Here is an 18480-nt window from a genome sequence, read left to right on the forward strand (position 1 = left end):
CATGTCGAAAAAAGGAAGAGGACTTGGCCTCAAGATTTTTTTTTTCTTTTTCTTTTAAGAACTCGCATCAGGCACCCTACAACCACAAAAGACAGAAAAAGCATCTGCTGAAGCAGTAAGTATTCTGAATGTTATTTTTCCATCTGCTGGTGTTACTGTGACTAAAAGCCCTGCCAGAATCTTTTGAGCTGGAAAACAGGATCTGAATTGCCCAGACTAGCAAGGCCTTAAGTTTAATTCTGTTGGCTGCAAAAAAAAAAAAAATTACTAGAAAATAGAAATCAAAGTCTAAACCAACTTATTTTAAGTACTGAACATTGTAAAAGAGAGAAAAACTTGAAAGAGATCCTTAGAAAACGGGAGGAGCAAATTACATAAAAATAAATGGAAATTGTGGGAACACATGCAGAATAATTTTCAGAAAGAGGAGGAGTGAGGTTTAAGAAAAGGCAGGAATGGTGTGTAATTTATGTAATGCTGGACTGATGACGGTTATAAAGAAATGAAATCTGTGATGTATATTGTATGTAAATGAAAAAAAAACTGTTACGGTTCATTTTCTTTACTATCAATGTATGTTTGCCCCAGTCTTAAGTGAAAATTTAAAAAAGGTGTTTATACAAATAAAAAAAAAAACTAGCCAAACAATACCCCTGAAGAAGTGATCTGTGTTTAAAATCAAGTACAAACATTTTGCCTGTTTTCTGCATCAGCAAAATACAGACTTTCCTTATTTATGCCACTGAGAAAGAATTAAGTGAAACTATTTAAAATCTTGCCTTGCCTAGAGACAAAAATGGAAATATATCCTGATTTTATTCACTACCTATTTGAAAGAATAAAGGTAGGATGATTAATTTTCATTTAATGCTGAAAGCCATATGAGTTGTGCTCTGAGCCTCTGAGGAAGTGAAGAGAGAGGCAGCCCCAAGTGAAAACTGGAAATATTCACTCAAGATATGGACAGAGGGCTACAAAATGCTATGCCTAACACAAAATAGTCTAATTAATTTATTCATGTATTTATTATTGTGTGGTAACTATAAAACAGAACACTGTGTAGCTTAAAGTGAAAATAAAGACTAGGATAATTAATTACATCAGCAGCTCTAGCAGACTATACAGAAACAGAATGTTGCCACCTGACAATAAATACTTTTATTAGGGAACCTGTCCACAAAACACACAGCCTCAACATGCATCTCTGATTGATGAAAGGATAGGTTTAGGATCCACCTTTTCAAACACTGAATAGTATTACTACGAACTTCTTGACTTATTACCTAAAATGAAGAGTCTGCTAGTAATACGAGGTAACATTTACATCTGTGATTCAACTTCAATGAAATGGATCCAGTTTAATTCAAAAAGCATACCAAATGAATTCAACTTAATCAGGGCCACACAGATGGAAAGAATAAACAATGAAGATAAACTCAAAAGACATATTCAAAACAAACACAGCTATGCAGGAAACATCACAACCTAAACCTTACAAACAAACAATCTCAACTCTACGCCGAAGTCACTGACTTCTGCAAATACTAAATAAAGGTACTAAGTCACGTGGTCTTTTTTCAGTATGACATCTGACCAAAATGAATTTGGCATACAAGTCTTGATGAGATGGCTTTTGATATTAAAGTGCTCAATGAATGCTCCACATCTTCCTAAATATAACACATGCCACATGACAATCAAGACTTCATAGGAGGTTACTAGGCTAGCGGCCCTAGAGCCTTTACAAGCCTAACCATGTTAATCCTAAGTATACCCATTTGTTCTTTTTTGAGTAGTTTAGAACAAATTTATGATGAACAAAGTGGGTATGTGATCAACACCAGCTACCAAGTCCATGAGGGACAAGGGTTCCATCCCAAGGGCAAATTTGTGGTCTCCCATCCAATTATCTAGGCTGCTTTTGAATAGCGTCAGTGAGGAGCTCTGTTTTACGTAAATGGGGAGTCTATTCCAGAGAAGCGACAGTCCCTGGGAGACAGATCTGTCTCTCCAGCATGATCTGTGACAAGCTAGGCCGAGATCTCTAGAGTGAGCGATTCTTGAGCCATTTGACTTGCGGATATGCAGCATTTCCATTAGGGCAGGGTTGGACATTGCCCTATAGGCCAGGCACAAGTCACCTCTCAGCAGCCTATAAGACTTGGGTAGCTTGCTTTGCTGTTGATTGTTCCACACAGAAAAGAGCACAAATTTCTAAAAAAAATGGTCAGCTAAAATTCCATATTAACCTGCATATGATTTGCAAAGAATATATAAAACAGGTACACATTCTTATTCGCTAACTATCTCAACAACTTTTAATAAGCTATAGTAGCATACATTTCACTTATTAAAAGTTGTTGAGGTTGTTAGCGAATAAGAATGTGTAGCTGTTTTATATATTCTTTGCAAATCATATGCTGTGGTACTGTCAGAATTCAGATTTAGCTCATCAAAAGACCTCAAAATAGTGCTTATACCTATGTACAATATGTAAATTCTAGAATGGGTGCTCATCCCTCCAGTACAGCTCTTTTGAGTGTGCACCTTTAAGTCCTAGTGAGTGTGGCCTGAGCCTTTAAAAATGAAGTTATCACCTTACAATTCTAACAAATACTCATTGACAGAGGTCAAATATGAATGCAATTGTGTTTGCCATCATGTACACTTCAAGATAAAATATTCTGATATCTTGTATGTAAGCAAGGTTTTGGAATTATTAATGCAAGTATGAACAAGTAATATTTGACGCCTAGATGAGCAGTAGGCGGTAACTGCAGATGCACCTGGAGGCGTCACTCTGATGTAATGAGTTAAGTATGCTGTAGTGGTGAGGCAGGTTTTACCACTAGCCATTTACTAAAAGCCAAAACAAGAAAATAGAGGCAAACTTAATTACCTTTGAAATACAATAAAATGATCTACCATTTTAAATACATACTCATTTCAAAACATTTTATTTTAAACAGATCCCCATTTTAAAAGAATGCATTGTACCATCTAATAAAAATTACAATAAGTACAGTACATCATTCAAAAGATATTGCAATGATTAAGCTATCCCTGTTTGGCATACAGTAATAAAGTCATTAAATACAATGGACATAGACAACACCTATCACATCAGACAGGAAAACTGGTCATCTGTTCTCAAACTGTTCCACAGCACAATTTGTTTTACATTAGTTTGAAGGTTTACTGGAATGGTCTTGCATGCATCACAGCTGCACAGACTTTTTTCACCCACCTATGGTTGCAGTGTAGCGTAATAAAAGCACCCAATACAGACAAGAGGATGTAGCCTGCTGTTGCACTTAACTGCCATGCAAGGGATAGGAGTTGAAGAGCAAGTGCTGGTCTAAAACACTGACAGCCTCCAGCCATCTATGTTTTCCTTGACAGCACTACATTTCCAGAGGAAGAAAATACTATAACAATGATCCTTCTATTATAACAAATGGACAAAGTCCACCACAGTGCTGGAAGTTACAGCAGGCTATTTACCTGTGACTAAAAGGTTTGACAAAAATTAGAAGAACTGACACTAGCCAATGTAATTACCAAAATGCTACTATTCTCAGAGCTGTAAGTCACAAAATCTGTCAAACTAACCCACAAGTTGCAGTATACAAGTTAAAGCAACAAATAGATGAGGCTGCTGGACCATGAGCTGGAAAGTTGACAGAGACTGCAGTGAAAGTATGAAGAAATGCAAACAAAAAAAATGGACTGCTACATCATCCTCATTAATTCTGTAAAGATCTGACTGGCTTTATGTCCTTTCTCCATATCCAAGGCAGAAAGACATCTTGCACATATATGCATCCTTGCAAATGCATATTTAATAATGCACACATTATTCATCATCCTTAAAAAGATGTAAAAATGGCTTGTGCTCAAAAAAATTACAATTTTATTATCTTGAAGTGGCCTAACGACAGACCTACAGCAGACCAGGTAAAAAAGACCCTGCTCTTACATTTGTTGCTTGCTTCCCCAACTCAGTCCATGTTTGTTTAACACTGTGAATGAACCAACAATAGTATTTTTAAGTTTTATGAAATGTAAAATTTCAGCTGAAGTGCTGCACATTTGGTCCTAATTTTAACTAGCACAAAGGTCCACATTTCTGAAATTATTCTGGGACACTGTACAGCTTCAGATGCTTCAGGAAGGCACAAAGTATATGTTCCAAGTTTTCTTAATCCATATACAAGTTCTTCAAATAAGGCATCTTAATCAGCATGGCATTACTGCATACTAAACTGGCTTTTTTAAGTGGTACAACACAGTGTTTCCACTGAAATAAGGCAATAAAAACTTTTATATCCAAAATCATTTCTAAGGAGTCAGTACCTGAGGTTACAAACCATGCCACATAAAAGTAAAGATATATTTTTTTGTTTTTGGTATTTGCAGTCAGATGGCACACGTCAAAATAAGTAAGGCCCCTTTTAAGAGTAAAGAACAGCTGATGTTGAGATACCCTATCCTCCTGGGCTCAGAATTCCTATCTTCTCTGGTGTAGGACAACTGCTTCAAATTACAAAGGAAAAAGGTTGTCCGATACAATTTGATTTTATTATTGTGCCAGTTTGAACACAACATGCTTTCCTAGGTACGGACCATCAGGTGGTGGAGATGACCTCTGATGTTCAAAGGCTGCTAAATATAGTTGTAGTACAGTGTGCTGGTTACAGCAATTAGTACATGTCCACAGGAGGAAGAGCTACACAAGCCCATTATATAAAGGCACCCTCTCAGCAAATCATGGCACTAGTGGTGTCCAAGCATTATAAAAGAACACACTTTTTGGGGGGTTTCTTGGGTAAAGGGAACAAGATAGCCCGCACAGACTCGACAAAGACATCTCGAACCCCTTCCTGGTTAAGAGCAGAACATTCAAGATATTTCACTGCTCCGATCTGTTTGGCCAGTGAAGTTCCTTGTTGATAAGTGGTAGGTGAAAGACCTTGTTCTTTAAGCTTTTTAATGGTTTCTGGATCACTGCGTAGATCTTTCTTAGTACCAACTAACAGAATAGGGATATTTGGACAGTGATGACACACCTCTGGATGCCACTTGTGACGAACATTTGCAAACGAAGAAGGACTTCCAATAGAAAAACAGATAACAAAGACATTTGTCTGTGGGTAGGATAGAGTGCGCAAGCGATCATATTCCTCTTGCCCTGCTGTGTCCCAAAGATTCAGGCTAACAGTTCGACCATCCACAGTCATCTGTGCACTGTAGTTATCAAACACTGTAGGGATATATTCTTCAGGGAAGGCATTTGTGGTGTAACTGATAAGGAGACAAGTCTTCCCAACTGCCCCATCACCAACCACTACACATTTGATTCCCTGCATTCTTCATCAAGAAACCAATGAAACACACTGGACTTCACACCCTGTTAAGTGAAAAACAAACAATTAGAAGACATAAAATTATACTATGAAACTTAACATAATCATACATATCCAAATGCATAAAACAAGCTTTTTTTTTTTTTTTATTTTTCACTACATTAATACTCTCAAAATAAGTGAAATGTTATGTTCCAAAAAAAAATGATAATGGCATTTAGTACTCTGTGTACTGATACACCAGTATTTTTTTACCTTTCAGTTTATTAGCCTTTGAGCTGGATTTTTTCATGGTGGCAGTTCCCACTCCCCAATATCAAAAGCAAGCTGCCTGGAAATCAGAAGTTACCCTTAGCATTATTTAATCAAAAATACTAGATTTGTAAATTCAGTCTTAATGAATTATATAAGTTGCAAAATTCTTTCACTCTATTCTGTGTAAAGAATAATAAAAAAAAAAAAAAGCACACACATTAATGCAGCGGTTAGCATTGTCGCCTCACAGCAATAGGCTCTCTGGTTCGATTTTCGGCTCGAGTGCCTTGTGTGTGGAGTCTGCATGTCCTCCCCACGATAGACTTGAAATTTAAAAGACATGCAGGTAGGTGGGTGTGCCTTCTCTGAAGGTTGGGCGCCGGGCTGGCAACTCAACACCGTAAAAATCACTGCCAATCATAAGCGGACTGGAGATCCGCTGTGGCGACCCCTAACCGGGAAAAGCTGAAATACATTTTATTGTTAGGAGATGCATTTGGCAATACCTGAGTTACAAAACAAACCACAGGGATTCTAGTCTCAATTATGTGTGCAATGTCCCAGTATAACTTCTGTAATTCGTTATCCTGCTTTATGCAGTCATTTTCTTGTTGGGCTCAAGCAGACCTTGGCCCAGTAAGTATTGCAGGGTCACTATCAAGCAAACAGTACGTTGCATGACAGTAATCTCAATCACATCTAAGGTGCTTGCGCTGCAAATTCAGGTTGCAAACTCACAAAGAAATAAGTAGCAACATGCAGTCTTATTATACATACTCAAAGGTAGATCACTGTTTTAGTTGCCTAAGCTATCTGGACTATATCCTGCCAAGGGTATGACCACTGGTCATCTTTCAAAGCCTCAAGGTATCTTCCATGTACCCTAACTACCAAGGGATCAAGTATGGCCATAAAGAGGCAGTTTTTGGGCATCAAATGCTTCAGAGCTTGCCCCTATGGGCTAGTGGTCCTTCAAGGCTGGGTAGGTAAGTACCCTGTAGAATTAATGCTGTGCTTGTAGGAAAGGTCGTGTTGTCTGTTTTCATTTGTTTCAAACATATGGGTTTTTGGCTATGATCTATGCACCAACTTTGAAGCTTCTTTAGATCCATAGCTCTGACTTCTCCCCTACCCGTAATTCCTAGGAGTCCACCTTAGTTACCCAGATCTCATTTGCTGCTCAAAGTCAACGGACATGTGAAAGAGCTCTCCATTCTCTGTGCTGTATCCTTTGTGGATTAAAGTTTACTCCTCTTCCTACCAGGAGAGTACTCTCTGTCTTTTGCAGTTACCATTGCTTCTAAGCCTTTTGGCTATGATCAAGCACAGTATCCGTATTACGTATAGTTGTTAGCTAGTCTGGGCAGTTAAGGTTTCTCGGTCTTCTTCAGGATTCCTTGGTTTGCTTGTTTTTTGTTGCTTCTTTAAAAACAAAAAAAAAGGTAGATCTATATTTATTAGGGTTAGTAATTTTGTCCGTTTAGTGTAGGACTCTCTCTCTTTGGCATAACCTTCATCTTTTTCCATAGGTTCTCCTTGCCATGTCTGGATTCTCTGGCTTTAAAAAGTGTTCAGTGTGTTGATGTCAACTTCTACCCAGGACCCAGGCTCCAAGTGTGTATATTGCTTGGGTGCTGTACATTTGGATGTGGACTGCCAGTCCTGCCTTTATTGCCAGAGCCCTTCATACAAGAAGGGACAAGCTAGTTCTGAAGGGGCTCCTTCCAGCACAGACAGAGGCTACTCCTTTGACCTTTTCTGTGCCCTATTCAAGAAAGATCAGCCTAAACCTAAAGAAAAACAAGAAAAAAGTAAATAGATAAGGATAAGAGCTTCCTGCTTCTCTACTTCACCCAGCTGGTTCCCAGAAGCCACCTCACTGCGAGGAAGTTCCTGCAAGCCCTAGGATACATGGCATCTTGCATCCTTCTTATCCCCCTCGCCAGGCTTCACGTGAGAAAACTTCAGTGGTACTTAAAAGAACCTTTGGTGTCAGCACTCTCAGTCCCTAGAGACCACGCTCCCTCTGATCCCATGTATAAGGGCCAAATTTCTCTGGTGGGCAGAGGCTTGTGCATGAAAGTACAGTTGTGTACACTTACCATAAATCTAGATGTTAGAGTGTATTCACTGTTGCAGTCATCACACTTGGGTTATCTGCCTGCAGGTAGCCCTCAGTCGGCCCGAATACCAGAGACTTAGTATTTCTGCGTCGAAAGATTGTTGCTCCAGGACTGACGTCAGAGGTATAAAAACAGGCAGCCGATGCCATTACATCAGTTTTTCATGCCGCAAATATCAGGAGCTTCCCAAATAGGGAGCTAGGTTATGGTGGAGAACACACCACCAGTAAAAAGTAAATACCAATACCCCAGAATGGGGTTAGTAATAGCCATAGATTGGGGGGGGGCAGGGGTCTGGAGAGAGGGAAACCAGGACTGCAACAGTGAATACACTCAAACATCTACATTTATGGTAAGTGTACACAACTGTACTATGTTCTTCATGTTTCACTGCTGCAGTCATCACACTTGGGTGGATTCCCAAAGCTGAAGAAGGGAAGAAGAGTTAGGGCTGGCTAGTATGCCTTGCAGGACTGCTGTAGCAAATCCTGCCCTGGATTTGGAAAATATAGTCAGGTGGTAATGCTTGGTGAAGGTATGTACAGAACTCCAGGTAGCAGTCTCCAGGATATCCCTGGTAGGGACTCCCCTGAGAAATGCTGTAGAGGTAGATGTTGCCCTAGTGGAATGTGTTCTGACCCCCTGAGGGGTTCGTTTCCCATGGTGCTTGTAGCAGAAATGTATGCAAGTGTGCAATCCACTTGGAAATACTTTGTTTCGAAATGGCCTTGCCCTCTGCCACTGTTGCAAAGCTGACTACTAACTGCTCAGACTTTCTGAAGGGCTTTAGTCCTATCAAGGTAGAATTTGAGCTATCTGTGCACGTCCAAGGAGTGCAGGATCCTTTCCCCTTTATTTTGAGGATTAGGGAATAAGGTTGGCAAATGGATGGACTGATTGAGAGCCACACTGGACACCACTTTGGGCATAAAGGAAGGGTTAGTCCTGAGGGAAACCCTGTCAGCATGGAAAATAACAAAGGGTTCCACAGACATGAATGCTTGTAGCTCAGACACTCTTCTACCTGAAGTGATGGCTAGAAGCAAGGTTGTTTTCCAAGAGAGGAATTTTAACTCTGCTGATGCAGCAGGTTCAGAGGGGGGAAGCGTGAGCTTTTCCAGTACAAACAGTTAAGGTCCCAAGCAGGGGTGGGTGCTCTCCTTGGTGGCCTTAAGTTGTTTGCCCCTCTCAGGAACTGTTTGATAAGAGCGTGCGAGAAGAGAGGTAGGTTCAGTGTTGTAATGAGCAGAAATGACTTAGGCATGTATCTTAATGGAGAAGGACAGGCCTTTGTGGAGTAGATCTGCTAGGTAATCCAAGATAAGAGGCAGAGAGGGCAGTGTTGTGTCCTGTCCTTTAGATTGAACCCATGAGCAGAACCTTTTCCACTTATCAGCATAGGATTTTCTTGTGCCGGGTCTTCTGGCTTCAAGAATGACATCCAGCACCTGTTTGCTTAAGTTGCTGGGTGAGAATTCAAGGAATAAGCCAGGCTGCAAGATTTAGGGTTTGCAGTTGTGGATGCAGAATCTGTCCCTTCTGCTGAGAGAGGAGGGTTGGATTCTGGTGCAGGTGCCAGGGTGGCACCGATGTCAGGCTGCGCAGGAGTGGGTACAAGTACTGGCGTGGCCAGTTGGGGGCAATCAGAATTGTCCTTGGTCTGTCCTGCTTATCTTGAGTAATACTGTTGAAAGGAGGAGCAGAGGGAGAAAGGCACAGACTGAGAGATTTACCCACTGTGAAAAGATAGGGCATCCACTTTCTAGGCCCTGCTGTGAGGATTCTTGGTACACAATTTGCTGAGCTGGTGGTTGTAGGGGGAGGCAAAGTGATCCACCTCTGGGGTCCCCCATTTCTGAATCAGAAGGTTGAAGGTGCTGTGCTCCAATTGCCACACTTGTGTCTAGGAGATTTGCGCTTGTCATCTGCCAGTAAGTTTTGTTTGCCTGTCAGGAAATGAGCTTGCAGATGGACTTGAATGTCCAAGGCAGTGTTCCACAGGGCCATGGCTAGCCTGCAGAGTGGATAGGAATGGGTTCCCCCCTGCTTGTTGATGTACCACATAACTGTGGTGGTGTCTGTTTGCATTAGCAGTTGTCTTGGAAAGATTAGGGATCTGAAAGCTGTCAGGGCATTCTGTACAGCTAGCATCTCTTTTTGGTTGATGTGCAGATTAATTTGATTTGGGCTCCAGTGGCACTGAATACTTTCAGTCCATGTGTGCCCCCCCCCCCCAGACAGAGTCTGATGCGTCTTGTGGTTAAAGTGTGGGCGGCTTGGGGGCCGAGTAAATGGCAGTCCCTTGTTGTGGTTGCATGCTTCTGCCCACCAGAGAAACTCTGTCCTTAGACTGGGTATGACAGGAATGACCGTTTCCAGGTCCTGAGAATGTTGGCACCACAGTAGTACTGCAGTTTCCTCATATGCAATCAGCAGTATACATGAGGCCATGAACCCTAGGGCTTGCAGTATTTTTCTTGCAGATAGCTGGGTTTTGGTGGCCATTTGTTTGAAGTAGTCTGTCAGACTTGTTTTTCTGAGGTGAGGAATGCCATCTGGGAAGTTGTGTCCAAGCTTGCTCCCAGGAATACAATCTTTTGACTGGGTAACAGTTTTGATTTATTTTCGTTGATGGTGTACCCCCAAGGAGGTGAGAAGGTTTTTCACAAATGTCAGTTGCTACATCAGCAATTCTTGTCTGCCTGAATCAGGCAGTCGTCCAAGTACTGGTAAATGTGGATATTTCTCTGCCTGCAGTATGCAATGGTTGGAGCCAGGCATTTTTTGAATACTCTGGGCGCAGTAGATAAGCCAAAGGGAAGTGCAGAGAACTGATAATGCATAGACCCTGCCCGGAAACGTAGATACTTCCTGCATGATTCCATTATGCAGATATGCAGATAGGCTTCCTTTAAGCCTATGGTGACTAATCAGGCATCCTTGGCTAGCATAGGAAGAAGCTGTTGCAGGGTAAGCATTCTGAATTTTGGTACCACCAGGAAGGTGTTGAGAATGGAAAGATCCAGGATTGGGTGCAAAGAGCCCTCTTTCGTGGGTACCAGCAAGAGTCTGGAGTAAAATCCTTGACCCATCTCTGTTCTACTGGAACCGGCTGAATAGCTCTGATGTTGAGTAGGGAAAGTACTTGGTTTTGAGCCTCTGCCCACTGGCTTGAAGGAAGGCCTGGAAACCCGTTTAGGGCTGGCAGTGAAGGAAAGTAAAATTTGTACCCCTGGGATACAGTGTTGAGGACCCACCGGTCCTGAGTGAAGGATATCCAGTTTTTTGCATGAAGGGCACGTTTTCCTCCTAGGAGCACAAGCAATTGGGCAGGGCTAGGGAGTGGAGTAAAGAAGTCATTGTGAGCCTTTTCCCTAAGGAGGTAGCTTACCACTCCTTGCTTTAAGGGTGGGGGCACTCCATTGCTTTATTCCCTGAACTGTAGTCTGGGTGGTCTGTTGCCCCTGGGTCTGGTTTGAGAAGGCCTGGAGGGGGCTGGAAAGGACCAGTGTTTGGAAGGACAATGCCTACTGAATCTAGGAATTGCACTTATAAGAATTCTGTAACAGTCTGCACAGACTTAGCTTTTTCTTCCATCTTTTTAAGAACTTATTCTGCTTTGGTGCCAAACAGTCCTTATTCAAAGGAGTGTCTAGTAACTTTGATTTGACATGGTCTGGCAAGGTCTGCTCTTTCAGCCAAGCAGGTCTTCTCAGTACAGAGCCAATGACAGCTGCCCGGCAAGATTCTAGAGCGTCAAAGCCACACTGCAAAGTATGCTTGCTGACTTGGCTTGCAGAGTACATAAGCTCCTGCAATTCTTTATTTTCTCCACAGTCTGAAAATGTTGCCACTTTTTATTTAATAAGTTCCATAATATGTTGCTGGTACTTCAGCATGTGAAGCTGACAATTCAATGCCCTAATAGCAAGAGTTGCAGAGGTATATACCGTCTTACCCCATCTGTCCAAAGTTCTGGAATCCCTGTCCGAAGGGGCGTTAGTTTTGGCTATAGTAGCCTTGATACCTTTAGGCCCCTGAGAAATGATCTCTGGGTCAGCAGTAGGATTTTTGAAAGTAAATGTGAGTGTGTCAGGTACTCTGTAGTACCAGTCTGGTTTCCTAGGGGCAGGAGGTAAAGTGTCAGGAGTAAGACTGGATTCCATAAAAACGTCATCCACATCATCCAGGACAGGGGGTATTGCTAAGTGCTTGTGTTGAGGCAACTCTAGAAATTTTTGGAGTCTCTTTTTGGACTGAGGATAGTCTTGGCATTCCCAGTGGAAATGCTCTCGTAAGGTATGCAAGGTTTCACCAAAAGAAAAATGCTCTGGAGGGGCAGAGGGAATGGATTCCTCTGCATCTGAATCCTCATAAGCAGATAAGGGCATGTCTTCATAATCAGAAATTTCAGAGTCATCGGACTCCTGGTCTGTAGAAGCTGAAGGGAACTGGACTGTCTCTTAAAAAGGGGAAGGCTGACTTCCCCAATCAGCATAATAAGGTCTTCAGCCATTCTAAGCATTTGTTTTTGTGGCATGGGAGCAAGTGCATGCGCTTTGGTAGACTGTTTCTAGGCGTAGTGCGTACTCTGGGCCTAAGAAACTCAGTAGTTTTAGTTAAAAAAGTCGGTTTGAGTCGAACATCGGTTGAGCGATTAACTGCCTCAGAAGCCGGTGCCTGCTCAGCGGCTCCAGACCCATCCAAGGTAGAGACATCCGCAGGTCCCATAGTCAAAGAAGAATCTCACTGCATACCAGACTCCGAATGGGTCTTAGTAGAGGCCTGCAAATCCATTGATGCGGCCATCAGGAGCTGCGAAAGCACCTCACTGAGTACCGGCGGACTGGTGACTAGCTTAACGGAAGCGTCGTCAGCCGTTTTGGACCTATGCGGTCTGTCTCTGTCTTTATCTTTACGTTTTTTCGGTAGTCGGATGGCTTACCGAAGCCATTGCAGAATATGGAGATAGAGAGTGTAAGAATTTAGCGACAAAGAGAGCCCAACGATGAATGGTTCGGGCGTTAAATAAGGCACAAAACCGACAGCGACGGATGTCGTGGTCTGGGCATAAACAGGTGACGCAGTAAGAATGAAAATCTCTGTGAGGTATTTGCTTTCCACAGGCAAGACAACTGTTAACTTTTTCTGACATCAGTTAGAGCAAGAAAAAAGTATCCCCATCGGGGTACTTAGCTTTAGAAGACTAAAGGGTTATTAAATTTGTAAATGAAAATTCAGATAGCGGCCAACTGACTTGTGAAATGCTTCTGCTTCAGGCTCCTCGGCAAGAAAGACTGGTGTAATGCTGTCGGCTGCCTGTTTTTATACCCCTGACGTCAGTCCCGGAGCTACAGCATTCGACGCAGAAATACTAAGTCTCTGGTATTCAGGCCGACTGAGGGCTATCTGCAGGCAGATAACCCAAGTGTGATGACTGCAACAGTGAAACACGAAGAACATCAAGGGTTTTCCCTTCATCCTCCACCCTTCTGGCCAGACCATCACCATCATCGTCTTAGACATTGCTTGGGCGCTCACCTAGCAGGCAGGTATACCCAGCAACTTCACTTGCACATCTTTCAGAAAGAAATGCCATTACAAAAGGCTCCAAATTCCTTCTAAACCCATCTGAAGCGACGGATCCTCTTTACAAAAACAGACAACACCACAGTGATGTGGGTACATCAAGAAGCAGGGGGACACCCGATCTTACCCCCTGTGCAGGTTAGCCAGGTGTCTCTGCCACCTCCATGGGGCTACACCTAATTGCCCAATACCTTCCAGGGGTCAACAACACCCTGGCAGGCCACCTAAGTAGAAACTTACTGGACCCCCATGAATGACAGCTCCACAGAGAAATCTTTCTGCAAATCACTCAGGAGTGGCGGACCCCAAAAGTAGATCTCTTTGCCTCGCACCTCAACCACCAGCTGCAGAGGTTCTACACCAGAGAGTTCCTCCTAGCGTGGAAGGTGGATGCCTTGACCTCCCCCTGGAACTCCCTATTTGTGTACGTGTGCCCTCCTCTGCCCCTTATTCCCAAGGTTCTGATCAAAATAAGAGAGGAGAGACCAAGGGCCATCCTCATTGCTCCAGACCAGCCCAGACAGCATTGGTACCCCCTATTACGCAACCTGACCTTACTCCCCCCAAAGTTGATTCCCCTGATGTCAGACCTCTTGACCTGGGGGGGGTACTGCACCTAGACCTACACATCTCAAATGGTGTAGTGGTACATTGCTCTGACTATGGTGTACAGGGCCCTGGTTCGAGACTTGGCAGGACTGATTATTTACTTTCAGCATGGCTTATACACTAAAAACTAACAAGGAGTCCCTGTTAAGCAAACAAGTCATGGACATCACAGAGGCCAGAAGGCCCAGCACAAGAAAATCATATGCAGGAAAATGGAAAAGATTCTGCTCCTGGAAACAATCAAAAGTGGGCAGTACCACCCAACCTTCCATCCCTCTCATCCTGGATTACCTAGCAGAGTTGCTAAATAGTGGCATCTCTTTCTCCTCTATTAGAATTCATGCCTCGGCCATTTCAGCACATTATAAGTCAGACCCGCCTTTCTTCTCTCATCCGTTGATTAAGCAATTCCTCAGAGGAGCTTCTAATATCAGGCCTCCCACGTCAACTTGGTACCTGAATTGTGCATTAGAAAAACTAACCTTACCTCCTTGTGAACCTGCCGCTTCTACAGAATTGAAATACCGGTCATGGAAGACTGCCTTCCTAGTAGCTATGACCTCAACCAGAAGGGTCTTGGAATTTCAAGCTCTTGTGGCAGATGAGCCCTTCATCATCTTCCATGCAGACAGTCTCACTGAGAACTAACCCCTCCTTCATGCCCAAGGTGGTATCCGATAGAACCCTTAACCAGGCCATACACCTTCCCACCTTCTTTCCCAACCCTCAAAACAAGGGGAAGGAATTCTACACTGAATAGACGTAAACAGGCAACTCAGATACTATATGGACCATCCTAAGACATTCAGGAAGAACAGACTACTTGTAAGCTTTACCCTAGAGGCAGAGGGGAAACCCATCTCCAAACAAACCACTTCCAAATGGATTTCACACCGTATCCTTTTCTGCTACAGACTACATGGGAAAACCATCCCTAAGTCTATCAGTACCCACTCTACTAGGGGAACCTCCACTTCCACTGCCTTTCTCGGAGGAGTACCCACCAGGGACATCTTGGAAGCGGCCACTTAGATCTTTGTCCATACTTTTACAAAACATTACCACCTACACCTCTTTTCTAAGTCTAGGGCAGGCTTTGCCTTTGCAATTCTGCAGGGCCTCCTGACCCAATACCTAGGACTCAACCTATCCTTCCACCCCTTTCCTCAGCTTTGGGAATCCTCCCACAGGTGATGACTGAACAGTGAAGGACACAAAGAACATAGCACAGTTGTGTACACTTGCCATAAATATAGAAATGTTAGAGTGTATTCACTGTTGCCGTCTTGGTTTCCCTCCCCTCCATCCCCCATTTAACATCTTCCCCTAGGGGGAGGGCATAAGCTTTCCTAAGTGGCTTTTAGCCACCAGGACCACTTCTTTCTTTTCCCTTGTGCTTCTGAAGGGCTAGGGAAAGAAAAACTGATTTAATGACGTCAGCTGCCTTGCTTTACAGCACTGACGACCTGATGTCACACTACAGGCAACTGCAGCCAGCGCACAAAAACACTGACTCTTTTATTCAGGCCGACTGAGGGCTACCACAGCAGGGATAACCCAAAGGTGATGACTGCAGCAGTCAATACAATCGAACACCTGCATTTATGGTAAGTGTACTATATGGGAAGCGGACCTATGCATTTAGTGACTTTCACCCTTACATCACTTAGTTATTTGGCTCATTTAACCAAAGATATCACTTCTTGGGAGTATTGCCTGTGGATGTTCAGAAAACAATGGACTCCCAGCTTTACACACTGCAATCCTTCTCAAATATAGCCATGTGCTTGCTTCTCCAATACAGCTGATGGCATGGCCAGAGCAGCAGGCACCAGCATTACCATGCACCACCACACTTGGATTTGTCTTTGTGACTTTGCGGAAGACTAAATTGTCCTTTGTAAATGCTCCGTATGATGGTTCAACCTTATTGGAATTTAAGATTAAAGACACTCACCAGGAGTGAAAAGTATAGTAAAACTCTGCAGTGGGAGTCTGCTTCTCAACCACGCTAAGATCTTTCACTAGGTGTCAGAGATCAGGGAAAAATATGTGGTTCCATAAATCAGAGTTCTTACCATGACTTCAAAAGTGATAGACCTCCTCATGGCAGAGGGAGAGGCAAATCTAAAGAAAGACTCCCTTCAGGCAGAGGCAGACTGCATAACCAGGGCTTTCGCAGTCCTTTTACTGAAAAAGCCCATCAGCGCTCCTGAATGATTGCCTGACTGCTGCACTCTAGAAGCAGTTGGGGGGAGCACTTAATTTTCCATCCTCATGCCTGGCAGAGAATAACTTCAGATTCCTGGGTGTTAATGATAATATCCAGAGGCTATTCAGTTCCCTTTTCCTTTCCACTACAGAAAAAGAAGTTCCCCCATGTTCCACCCAGTCAGTGGGACATAGCAGCTGTAGAAATGTCAAAGCTACTAGAAAGAAAGAGAAAAAAAATAAGTGTCATTCAGCCGGTCATTCATGATCAGTCCTGAGTCTCTTTGGGAACCTCAGTCCCATTGTGGATCTCAGTCACCTAAACCAATTTGTAAAACAGGCAAAATTATGGATGGTCAAAGTTCAGTCCATTTTACCTCTCCTGAGGAAGGACAATTGGATGTGCTCCACAGATCTCCAGGATGCCTACTACCATGTCAAAATAGCAACATATTTCAGGAAATGTCTTCACTTATGGGTGGAAGCCAATCACTACTAATTCTGAGCACTGCTATTTGGTCTTACCATAGCCCCTAGGATGTTCACCATGATCATGGCAGTGGTAGCAGTGCACCTGCATCTGCTGGGGATCGAAGTCTTCGTGTACCTCCGTGATTGGCTCCTAACTGCTACCTCCAAGCATCTAGTGCTGTGTCACCTGGATCAGGTGCTTCAGTTTTTACTGGACCTAGAAATAACTAAATCTACCAAAATGTCGACTGGCTCCAACACAGAACACAGACTTTATAGGATGCCACCTAGATACCAGCCAGCAGACAGAACTTAGGACTGAGGAAGACCATCACTTCCAACAGCCTTATAGGTACTACATTACCCATTACCACCAGCAATATTAGCTCTGTGCCTTTTATGCCTCATGGCATCCTCAATTCTAATGGTACTCCTACGCCAGCTAATACATGAGCGTGGACTTTTAGCAGTACAATAATCTCAGTTCATCCACCATTTACATTCAAAGATTCGAATTATTCAGATCTGCAAGCAGCACACTGCATGGTGGGTAACATCACTGAATGTAAGAGAGGGTCGCCCTTGCCAGCTGGAATCACCAATTGCTACAGTAACCCTTCGGGGGGGGGGGAGGTAGCAATTCAAAGGTAGAATTGTCCAAGGTACATGGTTGTTGTTAGTGGTCAATCTTCACATCAGTGTCTTGGAGTTTAGGGCAGTCCTCCAAACACTGCAGGTATTACAGGAACTTCTTCCCAAGGTTGAGATTTTCAGACAGACAGACAGACAACATGAAGGTGGTATGCAAGCAAGGAGGAACACGTTTTTATCCTCCATGTCGAGAGGCCATGAGAGTTTGGCAGTGTCTTCTGATAGCGCTGCACATCCTGGGATTGTCCAGTCTACTAAGCAGACAAATTAAGTATAGCAGTCCTGATGTCTCGTGAGTGGTCCCTCAATCCTACAGTCTTGCATTTTATATTCCGTCACTGGGGCCATCTTTGCTGCAACCTTTTTGCATCTTACCGAAACAAATGCAGCAGGTATTTTGCTTTGATTCCTCCAACCAGACAGTCATCGAGGGGGAAGCACTGCTCAATATTTGGCCCCAGGACCTAATGTACGCTTTCCCTCCTTTCCCACTAACGAATTAATTCATACAGAAAGCATAACAGTGCAAGGCCAGGGTGATCCTCATTGCCCCCTTTTAGCCCAGACAGACATGGTTCTCCTACCTATGGCCTCTACTTGTACATCCTCTGTGGATGTTGGATGATTATCCAAACCTACTAAGTCATCCATCTGAACTGCCTCCTCAGGACTATAAGCCCATGAAGTTAACTGCATGGTTCCTAAAATTTTAAGCATGACCAGAGATACCTGGCTTTACCCTGCAGTTGTCAATATTCTGCATCTCAAAATCTCTCCACTTAGATTATTTTCCATTTACACTAGTAAATTTTTCATTTGGGTCTTCTCTAAAGGCCTGGGCCCTTTTTCAGCACCTACTCCATCTATAGTAGAATTTTTATCTGAACGCTTTGACAAAGGTTCCAGCTTTGCCAACATCAAGGTAGAGTTGGTGGCAATTTCATATTTTCAAGTTGAACATTGAGAATTTCCAAAGCTTTCTTGAAAGGTACCCTTCTACTATGACCTCCCAACAGAAACCCAGCCCCTCCATGGGAAAGCGCCATTATGCTACCAACAGCTGACAGAGTCTCCATTTAGATTCATATATTTGTTACTACGCTTTCTAATCCTAGCCAAGTTTTCCCGAAAGAATAATGACATCCTCTGTCCAAACAGGACATTCAGGGCCAGGCATTTATAAGCTACCTCTTTCCCTAAAGGAC

General features: G+C 43.2%; 1 protein-coding gene across 1 annotated transcript; it reads right to left on the reverse strand.

Moving 5' to 3' along the window:
• Nucleotides 1–2941: 2941 nt before the first annotated feature.
• On the reverse strand, nucleotides 2942–5428 carry LOC122789621 (rho-related GTP-binding protein RhoG-like). The gene has a single exon (XM_044057015.1). It carries the CDS (start codon nucleotides 5367–5369, stop codon nucleotides 4794–4796), a length of 576 nt encoding a protein of 191 aa, XP_043912950.1. The 5' UTR covers nucleotides 5370–5428; the 3' UTR covers nucleotides 2942–4793.
• Nucleotides 5429–18480: the final 13052 nt, after the last annotated feature.

The sequence above is a fragment of the Protopterus annectens genome, chromosome 15.part0 (genome assembly GCF_019279795.1).
Source record: "Protopterus annectens isolate FY-2018-M chromosome 15.part0, PAN1.0, whole genome shotgun sequence".
In the NCBI taxonomy this organism is placed as follows: Eukaryota; Metazoa; Chordata; order Ceratodontiformes; family Protopteridae; genus Protopterus; species Protopterus annectens.